The 24,432-nt window shown below is 40.1% G+C and overlaps 1 protein-coding gene across 1 annotated transcript; it reads right to left on the minus strand.

Moving 5' to 3' along the window:
* Window positions 1-11,749: 11,749 nt before the first annotated feature.
* RSL24D1 (ribosomal L24 domain containing 1) lies at window positions 11,750-24,428 on the minus strand (the record flags this gene model as incomplete). Its single annotated transcript, XM_014530061.1, has 6 exons — window positions 11,750-12,912; window positions 14,360-14,445; window positions 15,155-15,218; window positions 18,483-18,555; window positions 20,439-20,552; window positions 24,252-24,428. Coding segments are annotated over 6 exons (600 nt in total), but the record flags the coding sequence as incomplete, so codon positions are not given.
* Window positions 24,429-24,432: the final 4 nt, after the last annotated feature.

Raw genomic sequence — 24,432 nt, forward strand, 5'->3', positions numbered from 1 at the left:
AGATGAAAAAAATATTCATGACTCTCTCCTTTTCCTCAAGGCCAAGAGTTGGTGTCTTTAGATATCCCACCAATAACAGGCAGGCAACTGGACCTCCACTCTCTCAGTCAGAAGAGTTGAAGCAGGCCCCAGATTTTTCTCTCTCACCTGGTTCATGATTTTACAGGGCAGCTTGAAGGACTTCCCTTACTTGGCTGTATTCTCAGAGTGGTTCTGGTTGTGGGCTGACCTGGTGAGAACCTTGGTCACAAGGACCTGAAGTACCAGTTAGCAGAATTATGCAGAGTATTTACTGAGAGTGGCAGAAAGCAGAGTGCCAAACCAGGGTCCAGGAGTGAAGCCAGGTCTTGGAGCTGGAGACATAGTCCTAAGGTGCAAAGGTGAAATAATACTTTAACCAAGAATCAGAGTCAGAAGCTGGAAGACTGGGACTAAGTTGGGTGGTTGAGTGGGAGGTGGGTTGGGATATATGGTTCTGAATAAGGAGAAGTTCTGGAAGATTACAGAGACATCCTGAAGAAGGGTATACCTGACCTGTTCAAAGAAAAGGCTAGTTGCAAGTATGTGGATCTGGACAGAGGTCATGAATAAGGAGAAGTTCTGGAAGATTACAGAGACATCTTGAAGAACGGTATACCTGACCTGTTCAAAGAAAAGGCTAGTTGCAATGAAACGAAAGAAAACCACTTTCTCAGGAGAAGGTTTAGAAACTCCTGCACAGGTTCAACAGTGGACCATTCATCAAGGGGATGATGGGAACACTGCTTCTGAGGCTGCTGCAACCAGGCATCTGGAGAAGATTAAGTACAGCATTCATGACCTCTCAAATAATGTTTTGTTCAACATTGTTTTGTTATCACTTTGGTGAGATGCCATAAGAACTTAACTCTTGTTTATATCAATTAGCCTATAGTAAAATTGGTTTCTTTATACATCATTTCACTTCAAGTGTGGAAACTATAGATGATGCTAAATGTGAACTTACGTGCAAGAGAGCCAATGTGATGGCAATACCAAGGTCTGGATAGACACCGAGAAATGATCCTGAGTATTTCAGGTCCTGTGAGGGAAATGTGAACAACTCCAAACAGGGATTTCACTCTTGTAATTAGGCTTGAGGCTTTTCTAGACAAAGTTTCACCAGATTGGAGTTAGTGTGCAATATGTGATTGAGTGGTTTCAACTTTCAGTGAGGCAGGCAGCTGGGTCTTCCTAACATCACTCCCCTGGCTGCCCGCTGCAGCAGAACTTCCTTGGCCCATAAGGATTGAGTGCACACTCCTATAGGAAAAAAGAGCAGGCATTTCAGCAGTAATGCTTCTCTCTTCTCAACTCCTCCTTATCTCTTTGCATTTCTTTCCATTCTAGCACAAAGAACCTTAGCTCTAAACTATTTCTGAATTTTTATGCAAGCAATTTATCATAGAGTCTAAGAGCTGGAAGGAGCATAGAAACCATCTTGTGTTTAAATAATCCATTGTTTTGTGGATTAAAAATCGAGGTCTGTGATGCTTACCCACGGTGATAGATGGGGCTGCACTTAGAGCACAGGTGCCCTGACCTCATTACATCACACGGGAGATAAGGGAAATAATGAACTTTTTCAAAGGTAAATTATGGAGATGCCCTCAGAGCATAGAGATGGTGATTATTTTACTGCCTTGAGCTTGGATTACTGATCTAGATGTGGGAATCTCTTTTCACAGCTAGTTAAAAAACAACAGACACATTAACAAAAGCTAAAAAGCAGCTCTTATTTGTCCTTAAAACTGGTCAGTCCACAGACTAGTCAAAATAAGTTATAATAAAATGATTTATTTCTAGGTCAAAGATCACTGAATTGGTTTAGCAGTTTCACTTACAAAAAAAAAAATTAATATCAGAAACAACTGTTTCCTCATTCCTGTACTATTTCTTTCCCGAATCCTTCAGGTTTGAGAAGACATCTCCTTGAAACCAATTGGATGAAACTGCGGACCCCGGCTCTGAGATTGCTAGCACTGATGTCCAGTCCCATTTCTGGTTGTCTCTTTCCCTTTGCCCTTGTGCTGTCCTGTGTAATGGAGTGGGGGGAGGTAAGCAGAGGAATCCCTTGCCATTGTGCTGGGAATGGGAGGCAGGGATTGTCAGGTAGCCACGTGTCACTGGAAAATGTTTTGAGGCTATTAAACAAGGATCTTTTCTTTTTTTGAAATTTCCCCTTTGCTTCTGCTACTCATGTAGGTAGAGAGCAGTTGATGCTGATTCCCTTATGAGTGGATGGGGCAGTATAGAAAGAAGAAACACATGCAATTCTTCCCAGATTTGGCTTCCAAAATCCTTATATGACCCAGCAATCCCTATTCTGAGTTTCTACCCCAAAAAATTGAAAATATTTATTCATAAAGGTGTATGTATTCCCACATTCATTGCGGCATTATTTACAATAGGCAAGACATGAACACAACCTAAGTGTCTTTTGATGGGTGATGAGATATAGAAGATGTGGTACATATATACTCAGCCATAAAATAATAAATATTGCCATTTTCAACAACATGGATGGATCTTGAGATTAATATGCTAAGTAAAATAAGTCAGATGGATAAGAACTGTATGATTTCATTCATATGTGGGATATAAAACAAAAAGCAACAAATGAGCTAACGAAATTCATACATACAGGCAACAGAATGGTGGTTACAAGAGGTTGAAGGAGACCAAACATTTGGTGAAAGAAGGCTGGACTTCAAGTGGTGAACACAGAGTAGACAGATGTCTATTATAAAGTTGAACACCTGAAATTTATGTAATTTTATTAACCAATGTTACTCCAATAAATTTAATTTTTAAAAATGTCTTAGCCCATCTTTTGGTAGCTTTCTGAGAGAGTACGGGAAGTTAACTGAGATTTTGTGTGTTTTTTCAACTATTAAAAAATTTCAATGTATACCATATATAATTTTATATGAATGTATAGCTGTGATCATATCATACATGCTATGAAGCTCTATATTACTTTAAAAGGGTCTTTATTCTACCTTCACACTTGATAGTTTGGCCATATAAAGAACTTTTGGGGTGTTGGAGACCTGGGGGGGGCCCTCATAGCTTATACAGAATTTTTTAAAAACCCTCCTATTCTCAACATCTCTGTAGTATTTGGTGACTACAGTTCCCAATTCTTTCACATATTCAAATCATTTGGCGTCTCACCAATATCTGCTCATCTCTTTCCTAGTTGCTGAGTCACTTACCACTTCTCCATCAGCTTTCCATCCCCATGTGGGTGGTGCCTTGGAGGTTTATTAGAATGGAGTGTGTATGTATGTTTCTCATTCTAATTACTTTGGTCTTGGATTACATTCCTCATGGAGATATATTGGGTTTTACACTCTAGGCCACTTCACCAGAGGACAAAACATTAAACTGTAAGGAAGCACCTGAACCAGCATTTACCAAAGAGGGCTGGATTATCCCGGGTGGTGTAGGAAATAAAACACAGATGGCACAGGTGGTGCATGGCCAAGTAAATTTTTGTTTTAAGTATAACTTATTGTAATGTGTATTAGAAAAATTATCACCAGCCCATTGTGTCAATCAGGACTGCATTTAGGTGCATGTAAAATGAAGCTATGTAAAAAAAGGTGAGACTTAAAGAAAAACACTAAGCAAAGAAGGTGGTATACAAATTAATAAGATTTAAAACACATTGACCTCTTTTACAGAGGCAAGAGAAGCCTTGAGAAATTGGCATGAATGGTTATTAAGGACGTGGGCTCTGGAATAGTTCTTGCTTGAATTTGAATCTTGACTCTACCCTCTGCTAACTGGATAATACTTTATATAACCTTCATAAGTTTCTGTATCTGTAAAATGGGGATGAAAATAACAATACCTGTGTCATAGGACTGTTCTGAGGAGTAAATTAAAGGGTTACTATCTGGAACATAGTAAGTCTTCAATTAATGTTAACTATTAGAATTATTTTAGGGATGGAATGATACTGAATCCTTGGGTCAGTTTGTTAAAAAATGTAACAGCCGGGGGGGGTGGGGGGGAGTTAAAGAAATCAAGGCCGGTGAGTTGTCAATATTGAGACTGATTCTTACAGGTCAGGGCTTCTCAACATCAGTACTATTGACATTTTGGGCAGGATAATCCTTGGTTGTGGACCTGTCCTGTGCATTGTAGGATGTTGAGCAGCATCCCTGGCCTCCTCCCACTAGATGCCAGTAGCACTCCCTGGCTGTGACAACTAAAAAGATCTCCAGACGTGAGCAAATGTCCCCGGGGGCCAAAAGTGCAGCACACTTCCCTGGACGGTGTGAGAAGTACCCACAGTGTCGGGCCAGGCAGTCAGTGCTCACTAGATGTTAGTCCTCCTTCTTCCTCCTTCTCTTCTTTCCACTTCCCTCAGCATGGGCTGTGAAAGCAGGAGGAACAAAGGACTGAGATAGGTGGCCCTTCTGGTCCAAATTCTAATCTCATACCCAATAGCAGTTCTTAAGAGCTCCATTAGCCTTGAGAATAGAAACACATCAGGTTTGGCCATAAGGAATACATAAGAGCTTTGCACCTGGAGGCCTCTAAGGACATGCATATCTATGCATATTTATAACACATTGCTGAAATCATTGCACATAAAGCACGGAGACTGCCTCCAGAGAGGCAAGGGCAGAAGGTGGCCATTTAAACGTTGACGTTGTGCCTGTAGACCGTATTGTGACTGGCATCTTGAAAAGTGATCCCTTTTGGGGAAACCGAAGCAACCACACATATATCTACCCTCAGACCTTTCTATAGACCCGTGGAGTGCTGCGGGTGACGGTCACACTTGTTTATGGGGCTACAAACTGGAAAACTCTTTTCAGCTCTGACCGCTATTGCCAACCTACAGCAAGTACACAATTCTAAATGGAAGATCAAATATTTTCCCTCCTTTTCTTTTCCCTTTTTTTTCACCATCTCCAATTCACACGCCTATGTTCTGCCTAATAGGTACTATTTCAATATGTATCTTTTTAAAAATGTTTTTACTGATTTCCAAGAAGGAGAGGGAGACATAGAAACATCAATAATGAGAAAGAATCATTGATCAGCTGCCTCCTGCACGCTCCACACTAGGGACTGAGTCTGCAACCCAGACATGTGCCCTGGCCGGGAATCAAACCATGATCTCCTGGTTCATATGTCAACGCTCAACCATGAGCCATACTGTCTGGGTTCAATATGTATCTTTAAAAAAAATTTAAGAAATATAGGCAGGCTCTGATCTAGGAAATCTGTTGAGCCACACTGGCTGGGTTCAATATGTATCTTTTTAAAAAAAATTAAGAAATATAGGCAGGCTCTGATCTAGGAAATCTGTTTTAAAAAAATTCCATTCCCGGGACCCTGCCCAGCAGCTTGGACACAGTGTCTTTGTTGCACAACCCAGGTGGGAGGATTTGTGCTGTGGGCAGCTAAGGCTAAGATAGAAAGTTAGACACCGCACAGGGAAGTGGGAGGCTGGCTGTATGAGAAGTGAGGGGAAAGGAATAGCATGACACTACCTCAAATGCAACAGCACGAAGGGGCCTGCTGGGAGGCCCCACAAATAGAAAGAACCACACTGCATATGGAAACCAGAGACAGGATCAAAAGACATTAAGCGGGGAGATAGTGGCACGAGTACCATCGTGTTTGCCTTCTCGACTTTTCTTTGCCACTTAATAGCCTACAAATCTTTTCACACCTGTTTCTGCCACTGTAAAACAATAAAGCTTACTCTGCCTACCTCTCAAGATACAGTCAAGATCAAATGAGGCAGTACATGTGAACAAAAATGTGAAGACCTGAGTGTGGCACGTGCTACCTTTCTGAGTGAGGTCTAATGTAGCACTGGGTCCAAGAAACAAAATAGTCAATATTATAGTAATAATTTTGCATGGTAACAGATGGTTACTAGACTTACTGAGGGGACCACACTTATAAGGAATATGAACGTTGAATCACTATGTTGTACACTCAGAACTAATATTGCATGTCAACTATGCAGTAATAAAATACCCTTTTTGGTCCTTTAAAAAAAAAGCAGCCGCACATGTTGCAAGTGGTGGGTAAGAGCAACAGTGATGAATGCATTAAATGTGCGTTGCCTGGAGAGTTACACGCATTATTGATCTTCACAGCTCTCTGAACTAGGCATTTTTATTTCTGTTTTGCCAACCAAGTTAAGTGATTTCTTTCAGGAACTAAACTCAGTCCTGCCTATTTCCAGACATCGTGCTCTTCGCACTCTCTCACATCCTCCCCTAATTTTTGTACATTTATAGGCTGTCAGTATGGGGGGTCTGAAGTATGACTCATTTTTAAGCTTTCCATTCCTTGTAACTTAGTCCACAGCCCTGTCATTCCCACCTAAGAAATATAGGCAGGCTCTGATCTAGCAAATCTGATAAAAAATGAAGTTTAGAGACCAGACTTCCATTTTCCAGGGTATGTGGGATCTGACCAGGAAAGACTCGGGCGTCTTGGTCACGGCCCCAGGGGCAGCATGGAAGGCCACCGGTGCACAGACTTCCCTTCATACACAGAAAAGCACAGAGGCTGTGACAAGGCAAGGTGTGTGTGGAGGGGTGGGGAGGGGGGCGGTCTTTAATCCCAATATTACTGTTCTGTTGTTGCTGTAATACTCAACACAAATTCAGTAGCTTAAATCAACACGAATGCCTTATCTTACGGTTCTGTCGGCCAGAAGTCTGCCACAGGTTTCACTGGCCTAACGTTTCTTTCTGGAGACTCCAGAGGAGCATCTGTGTGCTTACCTTCTCCAGTGTCTAGAGGCGGCCCTCATTCCTTGGCTCCGGACCATTTTCTGCATCTTTAAAGCTAGTTACTCTCCAAGGTCTTCTCACCATCACATTTCTCTCTGAAGGACGCAGGCAGAAAAAGTTCTCCTCTTAAAAGGATTTGTGTGATTAGATTGGGCACACCTGGGCAATCCAGTCTACTCTCAAATTCTTAACTTTAATCACATGCAAAATCCCTGTTGCCACACAAGGTACCACATATTCCTAAATTCTGAGGATTAGAGTGTGAACATCTTTGGTGGCATTATTCTGCCAACCACAATCCCCATTCCAATGACAACAGATATAAACAGGTTTGGGAACAAACACAATTGACTCTTGGTAAACGTACAACTAACACAGGGGAAGCAGCGACATGTGGGTGTACGAGCGTCCCTAACCAGCCGACATACTGTGACTGCTCAGTACCCACTGTGCATCTGTTTTATGGAGTGAACGGACAGAGTTGGTTAAGCTGGTGCAATGTTAAACAGGAGTCAATATGGGCTAGGAAAAAACAGGAATCAGCAGATTTTTAAAAATTTGAACTTGGCTCAGTTCTTCTCTGCAAGGATGTCTTTTTCCCCCTCTCCTCAGAGATTTTAACATCTTCTGAGTTCCAAATGACCTGTGTATGTCTCACTTGTAGTTTGGTTGTAATTATTCGGTTTCACACTCAGACTGGAAGCTCCTTGAGGACAGGCCTTGTATCTGATTTACTGTTGCATCCCATGATCTAGTTCAGTGTCTGATAGAGTGAGGGCATGCAAAGATTTAAAGGGATAAATGAGGAATACCCACCTTCCACATCCCCTTCTCCCAGGAATAGGTACTCAGGGGAATTTACATCCTTGTTTGTCAGCCAGAGTCTTACACAGTCCTCCAGAGCAATGGTCGCCAACCTTTCAGACCTCACCCCCACGGACCACCAGTTGGCGACCGCTGCTCCAGAGAACTATTTAAGTGCCTCATGGGAGGCTGGAAATGGTGCTTGGCAATGAAGGCTTCAATTAGAACCACTTCCATGTCTTGGCCAACGTAAATAATGCTGCAATGAACATAGGGGTGCATATGTCTTTGGGAATACATGAATTTGAGTTTTTCAGGTATATATATCCAGGAGAGGGGTTGCTACAATAGATAAAGATGTAGTACATTACACAATGGAATACTACTCAGCCATAGGAAAGGATGAAATAGCACCATTTGCAACATGGATGGACCTGGAGAACATTATGCTAAATGAAGTCAGTCAGAAAAGGCTAAGAACCATATGATTTCACTCATATGTGGGATATAAAACTGAAACTCGTGAACACAAACAGCCATGTGGTGATTGCCAGAGAGAAGGGAATGGGAAGAGAAGGGGATCCTAATATATAGTGACAGATTTGTCTTTGGGTGGTGGGCACACAGTGCAATATACAGATCTTGTAACATAGAAACCCACACCCGAAACCTCTTTGTTCACGTTGATCAATGTCACCCCAATAAATAAATTAGAACAATCTTGTTGATGTTGAAAGGGCCGTCTCCCAGTCACTTCTGCAGGGGATTGTAGGGTTCTATTGCCCCGGCTGGTTCTCGTTTTCTCTTTGATTGGTTTAAAAGCAGGTTCACATGGATGAGTGCAGCAGGAACCAGTAGAGCTAATTGCCCTAGAGGCAGCCGGCAAGATTACTGTGTGTCGATGCAGTTGTACAATCCTCTTAAGATATAGGATTGCTATATGTGGTGATTTATAATGATCAGGTAAGCCAGTGAAACACCTCATGTCCTTTTCCCTTGAAATATGTTTAATGAAGGAGACATAGCATCATTTAAGTAGAGTTAAACAGAGTTGCTTCACAATGTATTTACTATTTGCTTGGTGTTTTTGTCAGTTACTTCAGGGTCATTGTTTCTGCCAGATTATTTCAATGGTGCAAACAAGCTCAGACTATTGTTCACAGAATTGAGACAGATTATAGACGTGGAATATGGATAGTAACCTTGTCACAATTGCAGGTTCATCACTAGACTTCAACAATTCTCCCACCACTTTTTATTTAGATTGGGACGTTGTCTAAACTCATTTTGGAAGTTTGGAAATAATCCAGGTATGCTTTGTATGGCCATAGGGGTGCCCTCTGTGAATGGTAGAGAAATCAGTGGAAAGTATAGTGTGGTTTTATCTGCATTCTTGGTCTGATTGCTCTTGTCCTCAATTCACTTGAATATTTCTATCTAATTGGTTAATGTTATTAAAGCTTGGCTTTATGGTGATTTGTATGCATTCAGGGTATTTTAGTCTCATGGTAGTTCTGAGTTAAATGCAGCTGAAAGATGAAAAGTAGTTTTACTTTTACAATTTACTTTCTTAGTCCACATTTATGAGTAAAAGAAGTGGAAGAAACCATGAGTAACTTCCTGAAATTTGTGCTGAGGCTAAGCCCCTTAATCATTTAGATTGTAGGGTTACCAACTCTGAGAATTACCTGCAGCAGCAAAATTCTACAAAAGGTGGTGGTATGTGTGTTACTCAGGGTGCTCCGGATAAACAGAGCCAAAAGGATGGCTGAAAACTTCCCATATTTAATGAAAACTATTCATCTGTATATTCAAGGTCAACAAATTCCAAGTAGGATAACCTCAAAGACTCACACCCAGACATATCATTGTAAAAATGATAAAATACAAAGAAAAATTTGAAACCATCAAGAGAAAAATGTCATGGATGTTGTCATGTATAAGGGAACACCAGTAAGACTGGCGGCTGACTTCTCATCAGAAACAATGGAGGCCAGAAGGCCACTGTCCTGATTCAGTAATGCTACGTCTATAAATCATAGATCTACAGAGCTGCAGCCCCAGTATAGAACTTCTACATACATGTTTACCATCCCAGCCTCATTCCCCAGGCAAGGAAATCAATGGCTACATGTCACACAGAGTTGGAGACAGATGCAGAAGCAGCTCCCAGTCTCCTGGCAACTGGTCCAGGGCACCACTCTGCATTTGTTCAGACCCAGCCGACATCACAGGTCCTTTTATATTTCTACCTAAGCTTTTGAATTTTAAAAAACCAACCTTGTTTATACTGCTCCAGAGAGCTCTAGGACTGGAGCATTCATGCTTGAAAAGGAATAATTCATCAACACTTTGAGAGGTTATTATATATACTAGAGGTCTAATACACGAAAATTTGTGCAAGAGTACGTCTTCCTTCCCTCCAGCACCCGGGCTGCTGGCACCGGCTTCCCTCTGACACCCAGGACACGGGCTTCCCTCCTCCGGCTACCAGCAAGCACCCTGAACCTGGGCTGGCTTCCCCTGTGCTGCCCCCAGGTACCCGGGACCTGGCTGGCTTCCCTCCAGCCCCGTTTTCATCAGGAAGGATGCCTGGAATGATGTCCAGAAGACATCCAATCTAATTAGCATATTACCCTTTTATTATTATAGATTATTATTATAGATACTAGAGGCCCGGTGCACAAAATTCTTGCACGGAGGGGGGGTGTCCATCAGCCCAGCCTGCACCTTCTCGCAATCTGGGAAACCTCAGGGGATGTTTGACTGCCAGTTTAGGCCCAATCCCGCAACTGGCAGTCGAACATCCCTCCCGCAATCCAGGACCGCTGGCTCCTAACTGCTCACCTGCCTGCCTGCCTGATTATCCCTAACCGCCTCTGCCTGCCTACCTGATTATCCCTAACCGCCTCTGCCTGCCTGATCGCCCCTAACTGCTCACCTGCCTGCCTGATCGCCCCTAACTGCTCACCTGCCTGCCTGATCGCCCCTAACCTCCTCTGCCTCAGCCCCCATCGCCGCGGCTTTGTCTGGAAGGACATCCAGAAGGTCAATCAGCTGTCCAGTCTAATTAGCATATTACACATTTATTATTATAGACTAGAGGCCTGATGCACAAAATTCGTGCAAGAGTAGGCCTTCTTTCCCCCCGCTGCCAGCTCTGGCCTCCCTTTGGTACCTGGGACCCAGGCTTCCCTCCAGCTGCCAGCAGGCACCCGGGACTTGGGCTTCCCTCCAGCCGCTGACAGGCACCCGGGACCTGGGCTTCCTTTGCAGCCCTGGCTTCATCCAGAAGGTCGTCCGGTCTAATTAGTATATTACGCTTTTATTATTATAGATTTTTCAAACCCCACTCTCACCCCTAGCCAGTTTGGCTCAGTGGACAGAGAATCAGCCTGAAGGGTTCAGGGTTCATTTCTGGTCAAGGGCAGGTACCTTGGTTACAGGCTTGATCCCTGGTCAAGGTCAGGAGGTGTGCAGGACACAACCAATTGATATGTCTCTCACATTGATGTTTCTCTCTCTCTGTCTCCCCCTTCCCTTTCTCTTTCTCTAAAAATCAATGGAAAATATATCCTCGGATGAGAATTCAAAAAATTTTTTAATCTGAAAAACAAACACCAAAAAAAACACACAAACCCACTCTATTTCAGGATTCCCTAGGATTTCCCTGGGGTTCAAAGCTATGTTCCCAAAGTTCCCTTCCAGTCTTCCTGAAGGTTGTGGATTTGCCTGAGGTGAGAAAGCAGCTTCTGGCCATCCCACTCACCAGCCCCCTGCACAGGAAACAACCTGCTGACGAGACCTTTACTAGTGCCCCAGAGAAAGGTCTAAATTTCCACAGGTAATCTCTCATCTGTCTCAAGTTTTGAAGATGGCACTAGGCAGACCATCGGGTGCCTCAGGTTAGAGAACTACAGCAAGTATGGCTCTTATTAATACAGGGTAATTTTACAAATGTCTTTGATTACATATATATTTCCCCTAATTGTAATCAATAATATTCTTTATAAATGAGCCATATTTTACAAATAAGAACACAAAGGCAAAACCACACTGGAATTCAGGTCTTTTAACACTTGGTCCAGTGATCAGTCCACTTTATTACTAATAATGAAATAAAAATTTAGCCATTACTATATACGTAGTTCTATAACCCTAAAATCTCTCATTTACTCTAATTTCTGTCCTAAAAAATAATATAAATATGAGTTACTAATACTATTAACATGCTTAACTTGTAAATAATGTAAAAATACAGAAACATGAAGTATTTAAGTATATATTTTTCTTTAAACATTTCTCCTACCTCAGTAGTACATGTGGCTGAAGTTATTTTCTTCTAAGTAATTGATACTTTACCTTCATTTAGTACATTTAAATAATAAATACATAGACAATGACTATAGAAATTACTTTATGTGCAAATAACGTGTTGACATTCTACCCATAAATTCGATTTTCCCGAAAACAATTAGCTTTTGAAAAGAAAAGCTCACATAATGTTTTAAGAGGCCCTGGATTCCCCTGCTTCTAAATCATTGTTGAGTAAAAAAAAAATAAAGCCTGTTCTAACAGGAATCTCAAGTTAGAATGTTCTCCAATGTGAAATTAGAGAGCAGAGTGCCATTTTACGAACGACTATTCAGCACTCACCCCAACCCCCACAACGGTCTTTCCAAGCAGGTCAACCAGGTCAAAAGAGTCCAACAGAATTAGGCTTCAGCATGAGGCCATATGTGCTTCTAATGTGTTAATAAACCAAAACATGAAATACTGAAATCAAAATAAGAGATGAGTACTTGAGGCTAATTACCATGCAGATTGTTAGTTCCTTGTCATATCCCTCCTTCTATAAAGTTAATAAAGGGAAGATTTTTACTGCAAAGAACATTTTATTTTATATAACACTAGCCATGAATGTGTCATCAGTTACTACATAAATGCTGCCTGGTGCCATTATCCAAGTGGCACCATCATTTTATGTCCACAATTCACTTGGTATTTATAAAATTTTCATAATTTACATAAGTACATCTATCACTGAAGATTTTACACTGAGATGCAATCTAGCATCCATATTGTCTGATATTTTGCAGATAGTAATGTAGAAGAGATGTATTTTTAATCACCTTTTCATCTGAGTCACCTTATGTAAAAAATAAATCAATAACTTAGAGCACCTAAGTCTCTAAAGGAAATTTCCAATGTGCTCATAGAAATGGTTAAACAGGATTGTCAGAAACAACTTCCATGGCCACATCCTCTTGTAGTTTATGTACCATTTTGTCTTCCAACTGCTTTCCTTTGCCTTAAAAAGAAGAAAAATTAAAAATTTTATCAACTCAATGTGACCTTACAGAACTCAACACTTTATAAAGGATCTTGGATGTTTTAAAATCACATTGGCAATTTCTAAGATATTTAAGAATAATAAATAAACTTATACAGATCTTACAATATGCCACACATTAAGGATTCTACTTACATTTGCTCATTTCACCCTCATAACTACTTGTATTTTATTTCATTTTAGTTATTGATTTGAGGGGGGAGGGGTGAAAGAGAGAGAGAGAGAGAGAGAGAGAGAAGAGAAGGAAGGAGGGAGAGAGAGTTATAGAGAAACACTGATCTGTAGTTTCACTAATTTATGCATTCATTGATTGATTCTTGTATGTTCCCTGACCAAGGATCTAGCCCACAACTTTGAAGTATCAGGACAACACTCTAAACAACTTAGCAACCCGACCAGGGCACATTTTAAAGAAGAGAAAAGCCCTAACCGGTTTGGCTCAGTGGATAGAGTGTTGGCCTGCGGATTGAAAGGTCCCAGGTTCGATTCCGGTCAAGGGCATGTACCTTGGTTGCGGGCACATCCCCATTGGGGAGTGTGCAGGAGGCAGCTGGTCGATCGATGTTTCTAACTCTCTAGCCCTCTCCCTTCCTCTCTGTAAAAAATCAATAAAATATATATAAAAATAAAAAAAAGAAGAGAAAAGCTGAGGCACAGAGACAGGTGAACTTGCCCAAGATCCCTCAGTTGGTAAGTCCAGTAAGTCAAAGTGATGGAATTTGAACCCTGGCCCTCATGGATCCATGGCCGGACACGCCCTGGAGCCCTCCCGTGGTCCCTTCCCAGGCCCTGATCGTGCACTGGTGGGGTCCTGGATTGCGAGGGTGCAGGCCAGGTCAAGGGACCCCACCAGTGCACGAATCCATGCACCGGGCCTCTAGTAAGTTACATAAACACAAAGAGAAGGTTTTAATACAAAACTGTAGTTCTCAAAACTTACATTATCAGAATTGCCTGGAGACCTACTTAAAGAACAGAGGCCCAGAATCAAAGGGCCAGAGTCTCTGTATTTATGTGAAGTTCCCCAAGTAATTCCCATAATGACCCGTCTGAGAACCACTAACATAGAACACTATCCTTTAATAAAAACAGGTATAAGGCAAAACTATCTATGAAATTATTACTCAACTCATTTTGATTAACTTGGAGAGATAACTTACAGAGAATAAGATTTTATGAGGGAGAAAAAAAAACATGTAAAAAAAACTGACTGAAACTGGGAAATATACTGAATAACTTGTAACTGTTTAACCAAGTCATATCATAAATGTTCTGAGATAACATTTACATGAAAAAATACTCAACCTTAAAAAGCTAACTGATACCAAATTACATAGACCACAAAAATCTAGGTTTTTCATCGCTCTACTTAAAGCAGAAAATTCCTAAGCAATGCTTTACTTACATGCAAAAGGTGCTCGGATGAGATGGATGTTTTGCTTGACTTCTTTGATGTCCTGAGCTTTCTGTAGTTCTTTATTTTTCTTCAACCTAGGGTAGCAACATTTAAGGCCAAAATTTTAGTTACTAAAACTTTAGACTGTAATTTTTAATTAATTAATCTGTAATTTTTAAAAATAAAATTTACTAATTAAATAAGCCATATAGATGAGGAATGGGAACTCAATTATTTTCTAGTTACAAATTAGATTAAATAGGATTCCTACACTACAAACTTGTTCATTCAGTATACCTAGTGCCTAATAAAATGAGGATTCAATATATATTAGTGGAGTAAATGAAGGAATGAGATTGAAGGAAGAAATTAAATTTCAGAAATCAATGTCTATTATATACATGTAGTGCAAATCTTAGAGCCTAGATCGTCTCTCCTCAAACAGAGAACAGTCTCTGTTACTTAATTTTTTAAAATAATTCAGTAATTACAAGAGCACAAACTCGTAAGACATTCAACAAAAAACTAACAGACTTGTTCCCAAATATTTTGGCCCCTTCTCTGTAATGCTTTAACAATATTTTAAAGCTAAAAAGCTGTTGGCACATGCTTCTTTTCTATGACAGCCTGCCATAGAGACAAGAATTAAAGTAAATGTGGCAAAATGCTAACAGAATATGCAAGAGTTATTTATACTATTCTTACCCGTTTTTGTAAGTCTGAAGTTATGTGGGGGAAAAACATGCCTCTAAATGTCTACTAGCAATTATGTTTCCAAGAGTTACTCTATACATATATTCATACCTGTTCATTATAAATTTAGCTTGACGTTTCTGTTTGATCTCTTCAACTCTCTTCATTGCATCAACTACAAAACAATTCATAGGAGTTAGCAAATTATTCACATTCAAGCAAGAGCTTTAACAATAACTTCTTTATTCTTTATTCTGATTTAGAAATTGAATAAATGAAAAACTCATTTTTTTAAAAAACCCTACTAAAACAGCAAAGGTACCCTTTGCTGACACCACTGTTAACCATTTTTTACAAGTATCATTTCTCTAAGTTTTAATTTACAAAAGCTTTTGCTACTAAATTGTCCTTCTATAGTAAAGCAGTCTAATGCTTTTTAAATTTTATTCTACAGAGAACTCAGATTAATAGCAACTAATACCATTCTTAGCTTGTCATCTCCATAAATGAAAGACAGCACCTTTCTGGTCATAAAGACCAGTTTTCCTTCACGTGCCTGGGAGATAATCAGCACATTACGAATACTGGTAAAATGAACCGGTCAACCAATTTTACCACATTCTCAACCACTAAAATCCAACTGTTTTGGAAAATGTGTACAGAAGCTGAGTCCAACTATGCTCTAGTATCTGTATCAGCACTGTCCAATGTAAGATACACCACATATGTAATTTTAAATTTCTAGCAGACACATAAAAAAAACAGGTCAAATTAAGTTTAATGATATATTTTGTTTCACCCAACATATCTAGAATATTGTCATTTCAACATGCAATCAGTATAAAAAATTGTTACAGACATTTTATGCTTTTTTCATACTAAGTCTTCAAAAACCACATGTATTTTGTATTTACAGCACATTTCAATGCAGACTAGCCACATTTCAAGTGCTCAGCAGACCCTGTGGCTAGTGGCTACCATACTGGACAACATACTCCCAATCTAGCTTCTTAAAGTATAGTCTGTAGAGAGAAGTACAGCAAGATAGTCACAGTCCTAAAGTATCTCCCCACAATAGAGTTATTAGTTACAAAGGGCAAATCACAAACTTTACAGTGTGGAAATCTGGCAGACACCCCTTTAGCCAAAGATCAAAGTTAGCATTGCCAGTAATAGGACTAATGAACAGCAGGTGTCTCCTGACAGGACAATGACAAGAACTTCCCATTACTTTAAACCAGTGGTCGGCAAACTGCTGCTCGCGAGCCACATGCGGCTCTTTGGCCCCTTGAGTGTGGCCACGAAGTTTCAATCGCACTGTACGTGCGCGCCCGCACGTGGTATTTTGTGGAAGAGCCACACTCAAGGGGCCACAGTTTGCCGACCACTGCTTTAAACCAAATACCTGGCCTGTATTCTTCAAAATGGTCAATTTCGTGAAATATGAAAATAAACTCAGGAACTGTTTCAAACTGAATGAGACTAAGACAGGACATGTACTATTCTAGCAACTTTTGCAATAAAAGATATTGGGACAATCAGAAAAATCTAAACAAGTCTACAATTAAATAATACTACTCTATCAACATTAATTTCTTGATTCTAATAATTACACTGTGATTTTATGAAAGAATGTTCTATTTTTAGGAAATACATATCAAGCTATTTAGGGACAGAGGAGCGTATGTATGCAACTTAAACAGTTCAGAAAAAAAAAGCATAGAAGGAAAGGGAGAGAGAGAGAAGAAAAGGTAAATTTAATAGAATGTTAACATTCAGGGAATCTGGATAAAGGTATCAGAGAATTCTACTCCTGCCACTTCTGTTTAATCTGAAATTATGTCAAACAAAAGCTTTCTTTCCAGCAACATTGGCATAACCTGGGAGTTTGTTAGAAATGCAGAATCTTAGGTCCCACCCAGACAAACTGTATCAGAATCTGCATTTTAATAAGACCCCCCAGAAGGCCCCATGGTGCCTCTGGCATTAAGATGACGTTTATATGAATAACTCTAAGACAATGTCAACTCTAAATCTGCACATGCTGTGGCTTAGAATAATACAAGATGCGGCAAAAGTAGGTTTACAGTTTTCTATTGAAAATACATTAATTAATAAATAATAAAAGAATAAACTATTTCGCATACTCACAACTGTAAACTTAATTTTGCTCTACCCTGCATGCTTGAGATGTAACTTTTTTCCTTCTTTCTTTGCCTTTCACAGCAAAAATGCTACAGGCAAGTTCTACTATTCAGAAGCATTTTCATACCTTGAAGTTACTCAGAAGGGAACTAACACAAGTGGCAGGTATAACCTTTCTAATAATCAGATACTGCATTTCTGGATATTCCAGAAGACTGAAAACTTTTAAGCATAAGCATCTAATAAATACTAAAAATTGGTCCGCAATACAGAGACATGATGGATAAAATACAAATTATTCTTCCTACTATTACTGTTTTCTAAGTTCTCCTACTGCTGTTTCTGTGGATATCCACTTCTTAACCAAGATTGCTCAGTCCACATCTTCACACAATTTGATAATATAAGCAATAAATATAAAACTATTGTCAACTGGCTAGTTTACAGACAAGATGATATTGAAATAGGGAGTGTGGGGAATCAAGAAATCTTTTAAAAGAATATTTTTTTTCTGGAACACTACTAACAGCTATTATTGTGTAAGCCAGTAGGAAATAGTTTTAAGTTCCAAAAGACTCATACTGTCTACCCAGGAGTTCTTTGGAAAGTCTATTTTTAAGACACCAATACAAAAGGACATCAGAATCTGTGTAGGAAAAAAATACTCAATAGAGCACTGCTTCTTACAGAACTTGCAGAAGTATAAACAAGTGGGCCAAGGGAATGAGACTGTGATCATAGCAGAACCAATTACCATCTAACAGAAGCAGTGAAATAGGAGAACTCAGTAAAATGCACAAAGAGGGCAGGGACTGTGTGCACCCTGTTCATCTTCACATGCTTGAGTCAGCACTTACTGTTCAAGTATAAGAGTCTCACAGAACACAACATTATTTCTGGCGATCAACGTAACACAAAACCAGCATGGAGGGTCATAGTAACTGAATATCCACATCCAACTAAAATAAGATATGCATCTCAGTTTCAACATCAAGCTGAATAACCACTAAATAACAGCAGTTATAAAATATGTCAGGGTGATATGCAGCTACTGTCATCAAGGAGTAACAAAAGAGAAAACAAAGGCCAAAATGAAATATATCCCACACTCACCCAACAAAGTATTCTCTCTCTCTTTTTTTTTTTTCTTCAGATTTCTGGGTGTTTTGTGTGTGAGCACTTCAAATATTATCAAATTTAATAATTACATTATTTTTATAATGGACACATCAGCCACTTGGGGAAAGGATTTGGGGTAGCTTATGAAAATTCCTGGCATTCCCTTGTGACTTACTCGTTTTATTCCACAGTTCTCGCTGGTATTTGACAGGTTCATTTCTGCGTTTTTCAAATTCAAATGAATTATCCTGTAAGAGGGGGACAGATATGATTTTTACAGAGGTACGAAGGAAACATTTAAAATTTATTCTCCTTTTCACAAGCATTCAGAATGTATTAAACTACGAACACACATTAAGATTCCCCCCAGGGTGATCCCAGCAATACAAGTTTTTAAACCTTTTCTCCTTTACACACCATGATGTACAAGACAGCCCTACTGAAAACATTTCTCTATATCCAAGTGATTGTCAAAGGGAGGGAAGGGAAGAGCTCAAACCCCATTTCTCAGAAGAGGCATATAACACTCATGGGATCAAACAAATTGAAAAAGCTTCCCTAACTTCCCACTCCTACATGAGACTCACAGTCAAAAAACTTTGTATTAGGCTGAACCATATGAAATTACCATTTTTCATAGATCAAAAGAGTCAAACATTGAGAATTTCATGTGGTTCATCCTAAATACCCATCATGCTTATACATTTGAAGACCTATACATCTTTGTGCTAAAGCATAAAGCTGTGAAACTACACATCTTCAAATCAATGTAATGCTACTCTACATGACATAAGCTTTGCCCTGAAATTCTTCAGGTCCCTTCTAAATGTAGTTGGTATTTTGACAGTTAATAATCCTATTTATCTTAAAACATGCAAAATAATTTTGGAAAAACTACAGGTATTTATTGGTTTCCAAATCTACCTAACAGGAATATGGAACAGCACTAGCTCTGTGTCTGGCTAGTTTATTTATAATACACATGACTCTATTTAGATCACAATAACATCAACCATGACAAGGTCACCAGCAAGTGACTGGGACTGGTATCCTTTCTTCATTCATATAGCTGCCACCTACAATTGAAGTGCCTGTTTCTTCTTGCCATACTGAAAATTACTTTTGTAACAGTAACTATAATTTGGCCTTGCATCTTGTCAAAAAATATTCATTACATTCATTGAAAACCTCTGGTTTTGTTAAGGAAGCCAGCAAAGGGCTTCATGGCAATTCTTAGATACTGCCCTTAAGGAGTAGGGGGGTGGGAAAATAGCCATGGATTTGGAGGAAAAGGAAGTCATGCAGGGCGGGGACAGTTTATCAGTGGTTCTCAACCTTCTGGACCTTTAAATACAGTTCCTCATGTTGTGACCCAACCATAAAATTATTTTCGTTGCTACTTCATAACTGTAATGTTGCTACTGTTATGAATCGTAATGTAAATATCTGATATGCAGGATGGTCTTAGGCGACCCCTGTGAAAGGGTCGTTCGACCGCCAAAGGGGTCGAGACCCACAGGTTGAGAACCGCTGGTTTAGATCTTCCTCCCTCAAGGGTAGCCTATGCAGCAGCGTTCAGCTCCTCCCTTTGAAGAGGCAGAATGTGGACAAGCTTCCCCAGATCCTTTGACCAATTCAGGAATAGCAGCAATATGATGACAGGGACTCACACACGAAATTCCCTCCTCACAACAATACTACAAACTAATTTCTCCGCTACCAGACACAAAGTCCTGCTAAGGAAATCTATACACTGATAAGTGAATCTATTACAAATCTCATCTGAGTCCTCACTGCTGTTTAAGAATCCTTTAATTAATTTCATAACTTCCTCTCAAAATCCCTAAGCAGCAATTTCCAACTTTACCCTTTTCTTTGCAAGAGCTAAAAATAGTTTTTTGAGAATAAGAAAAATCACTTCTACAAACTGGATCACAAATTTTTTTTCCTTTTCAGAATTCTACAGATTTATGGATTTTAGGATCATGTGAGAATTATTACTATAACCAAATACAAAAAAGTCATTCATCAATCATGCTGTAGGAAGCTTTGTTATAGTTAATTAAATCACATAACCGCCCCCCCCCCCCAAAAAACCCTGAAATTTTTAAACTGTAAAAACTATACTCACCACTGTGAGCTCTTTACCAGCTGCTTTACGGAAAGCTTTAGTCCACCTGACCTTGCGAGGATTACGCTTCTTTTTGAAGTTTTTATGACACTTGGATTTACAAAACCTGAACACCTACAAGAAAAGTTAAAATAGTGAGAAGTCAATATTAGAGTTTTTTCTATCATAAGGTATTACCCCTCCCAGACAAAATATACTGTAAAGTCTGAGAAATGACAATGTTTCTCACTCACAATTGCTTCTATTACCATACTATTAAGAAATATATGGACATGCCAGATTAAATGGAAATTGAACTATTTTTTTTACTATCAAGCATCATCATAAATAAAAGCTGAGGACCCTGAAAATATGGTTAAAAACTACCGTTTTTATAAAACAACAGTAAAAACCTTATAATGATCTTGAATCAGGAATAGTTTTAAGGAAAGTCATTTATTTAAATCACTTCCCATTTCAGAATAATTCTCAAAATTCACTTTCTATATACCTCAGTGGAGGTAAAAGTTTCAAGCCACCATCCAGAAATCTCCTTTGGTTCTTTCCATCCTTGCACAAAATAATTTCAAAAAGCAACTAAAACTGGCTATAGATTTGTTTTCTAAAATCTACTTGGAAGAATCTTCATTACTACTTTAATTCTCCACCTTAGTAATGCTTACAATTTAAGGATGCTTCAATATGCTCGAAGATGGCTTATTGAGACTCATTGTGTAAGTCTAAAATGTGTCTTAAAACACATTACAATTTGTGTGTTACCAAAAGAAATATGAGGAGAAAAAGTCATTTTTTTAAGTTAAATTATCACAACTAAGAACAAATAACCCATTTTCAAAAATAAATTAAAATGAGTTGTAAACATTTCAAACTTAAATAAGGCAAAATACTTGCAGATGTCACAAGCCAAAATACTTTTCATTTTATATATACTTTCTTCTATGGGGAACTTATACACACGAGGACATACCTTTCTTAGAAATGGTCAGTACTAGGTTAATCTGATCTAGGCTCATACCTCCTGGAGAGCCCTCTTCAGAGAGACGTGGAAGTTTGTCTACATTCTTGAATTCATTTCAAAGTAACAAGAAAATATGAGAACTACTGTAGTCTCCTGGAGTAACTCACTATGAAATCATTATCAGTAAAATTTCTTTGAGCATTTCCAGGCCAAAGTATTATAACCTTTTTAAGTAAAAGCCTCCTATGTTTAATACTTACTAGGTAACTCCTAGACATATTCCCATTTCTAAGATATGTCTAATGAGGGATTTGAACTTGTCCTGGGTAACCTCAATTCCAGAAAGAGCCCATGCGAAGTTACAGGTAAGTCTATTTGAACTCCAAACCTATAGACATTATCTGACAAGCACAATAAGAGGGGATGGGGATTCAATCAGCAAATAAGGTGCATCTACTATGTGCCTGATGTTATACTAGGTATAGGGATACAAGAATAACTAACACATAAATCCCCACCTTGAGAACTTAGGCTAGCAAGCTAAGTATATAAAGTCTCACTTTGCAAATAAGAGAGATCGAGATCAGACTAGGATATAAAAAATGGTATAAAGCTATATACAATAATCATGTATAAAATAATACGAAAAAAAACACAATAAGGTGGTTAAATCTATAGTGGAGTAGGTGGTGGATGGATTATGTGTGAGACAAAGCTTTGAAGGCTCAAGTTTCCCTTTTAATCTTGTCCTCTATCCGTGGTCGGCAAACCGTGGCTCGCGAGCCACATGCGGCTCTGTGGCCCCTTGAGTGTGGCTCTTCCACAAAATACCATGTCCGGGCACGCACGTACAGTGCGGTCGAAACTTCATGGCCCATGCACAGAGGTCGGTATTTTGTGGAAGAGCCAGTATTTTGTGGAAGAGCCACACTCAAGGGGCCAAAGAGCCGCATGTGGCTCGAGAGCCACGGTTTGCCGAGCTGCAGTTTGCTGACCACTGCTCCAGATCATCCTATCTTCAACTCGCAACAAATGATCCATCAAATCACACCTCAGTCCTTTGACCCTTTCTTATTCCTCCAATTGAACATTTATTAAGCACTCAGTAGGGTGTATATATTTTTCCTGTTTATAAACTATGTGAAAATATGGAGCATTATTACTAATTCTACCTTTAAGAAGCTACCTAAGAAGTGTAAGCAGGGAAGTCTCTATGAAAGACGGTCTCAAAAGCTAAGAGCATAAAGGCAGAAAGACTAGTTAGGAGGCTAGAAAAATGACAGGTGCCGAACCTGGAACCAGGGCAGGAAAAGAGAAAGCAAAGACACCACTCACTATCCGCTGCAAAGGCAGAATGAATAGCACTCTTTTTTTAAAAAATATATATTTTATTGATTTCTTACAGAGAGGAAGGGAGAGGGTTAGAGAGAGTCAGAAACATCGATCAGCTGCCTCCTGCGCACTCCCTACTGGGTATGTGCCCGCAACCAAGGTACATGCCCTTGACCGGAATCGAACCTGGGACCCTTGAGTCCGCAGGCCAAACCGGTTAGGGTGGAATGAATAGCACTCTTAACAACGAGATACAAAAGGTGAAAGATTCAAAGATGACTTACATTTCCAGCCCAGCTGTCTAGCAGATGAGAGAGAGATTAATTCAGGGAGCAAAATGATCTGAGGCAGTAAGGCACCCTCCTTCAGTGGGCTCACTGTTAGGTACAAACAGGATTACCCTGTCGGGTGGAAAGTTCAGACCTGGAGCTAAGGAGATACAGATCTGGGACTCATCAACACAGATAAAATGAGACACCAGCACGCCTCACTTTATTGCACTTCATTATATGGCACTTCACAGGTGTTGCGCTTTTTTACCAGAAGATTACGACTCGCTTCATGGTGGTGGTCTGGAGCCGAACCTACAATATCTCCAAGGTGTGCCTGTACTTTTTCTTCATTAGTGCTTCAGGGTCTCCACTACTTCTAATTTCTCCAATCGATCTGTTCTGACCCACTGGTCTCCCCTCTCCTTCCCTATGACCACCCACCTCACCGACCTGAACTTCCCACGTGTCTGTCAGAACAACATGCAGCTCTAGAGAGCTGCTCCCACGTCTGTGGTTCTAATTCCAACGCCCAGCTGACAGGCACTGCTGGACAAAGACCATAAAATATGACGACAGATCATCTACAAAGCCATACTGCCCTCTGTGAATCTGACTCCAACCTGGCAATGATTCATTTTATACTTTTTTTTAATCATCTTCTTATTGCTCTTTCAAGTACCCAAACATAGATTTGTCTCTCACTGTCAGGAAGAACCCTCGCTCCTGATGCAATGAGCTCAGTATCTTCCATCTATAACAGAGAGAGAACGCAATGAAGTAGGAAGTGAAATTCCTTGTCAAAATCACCTCCAAATGCATGCATCGTTCACAAAGTCTTTCACAACCAGCCCTTATGGTGTATCTATGTGTGTGCCATCTTTGTTTACAGACTAATCTCTTTGCAAATACTCTTACGTTTGTATTTATAGCCCTACCCCAGGCCTCTATTTCCACCCACGATGCTTCGTCCTGTGCCTTTGCTCAAGCTGCTCACTTTCCTTCCACCTAGAATGCCCTCTCCACACTTTCTCATGCACAATTCAAGATCCAGGATAAATGTCATCTCCTCTCCATACCTTCTCATATATAGGACCTTTCCCCACCCCACCCCCACCTCCAATAACTGCATAATACATAAGCCGATGAAACATTTCCATCAACCTCCACATGGACAGTCCCAAGGCTGATGCACCTCTACGCTACGGACATTAGCAACGACGCCTGAAGGGGCACACGTTCAGCAAAGCTTACTGAGCTGTAGAGCGGCCACACTGCCCCGCAGGCCCCGCTTCCCCATCGGGGCTGGCTGCCCCGCTCCTCCTGAACCTCGCAGCAGCCCACCTCGCCCAAGGTGGCCTGGGACCAGCTCCGTTCCGGACGCCCGCAAGGCGCAACTCCCCAGGCGGGAGGTGGAGGCCGGAGCCGAAGCAAA

This window comes from Myotis brandtii, unplaced genomic scaffold, assembly GCF_000412655.1.
Source record: "Myotis brandtii unplaced genomic scaffold, ASM41265v1 scaffold709, whole genome shotgun sequence".
NCBI lineage: Eukaryota > Metazoa > Chordata > Mammalia > Chiroptera > Vespertilionidae > Myotis > Myotis brandtii.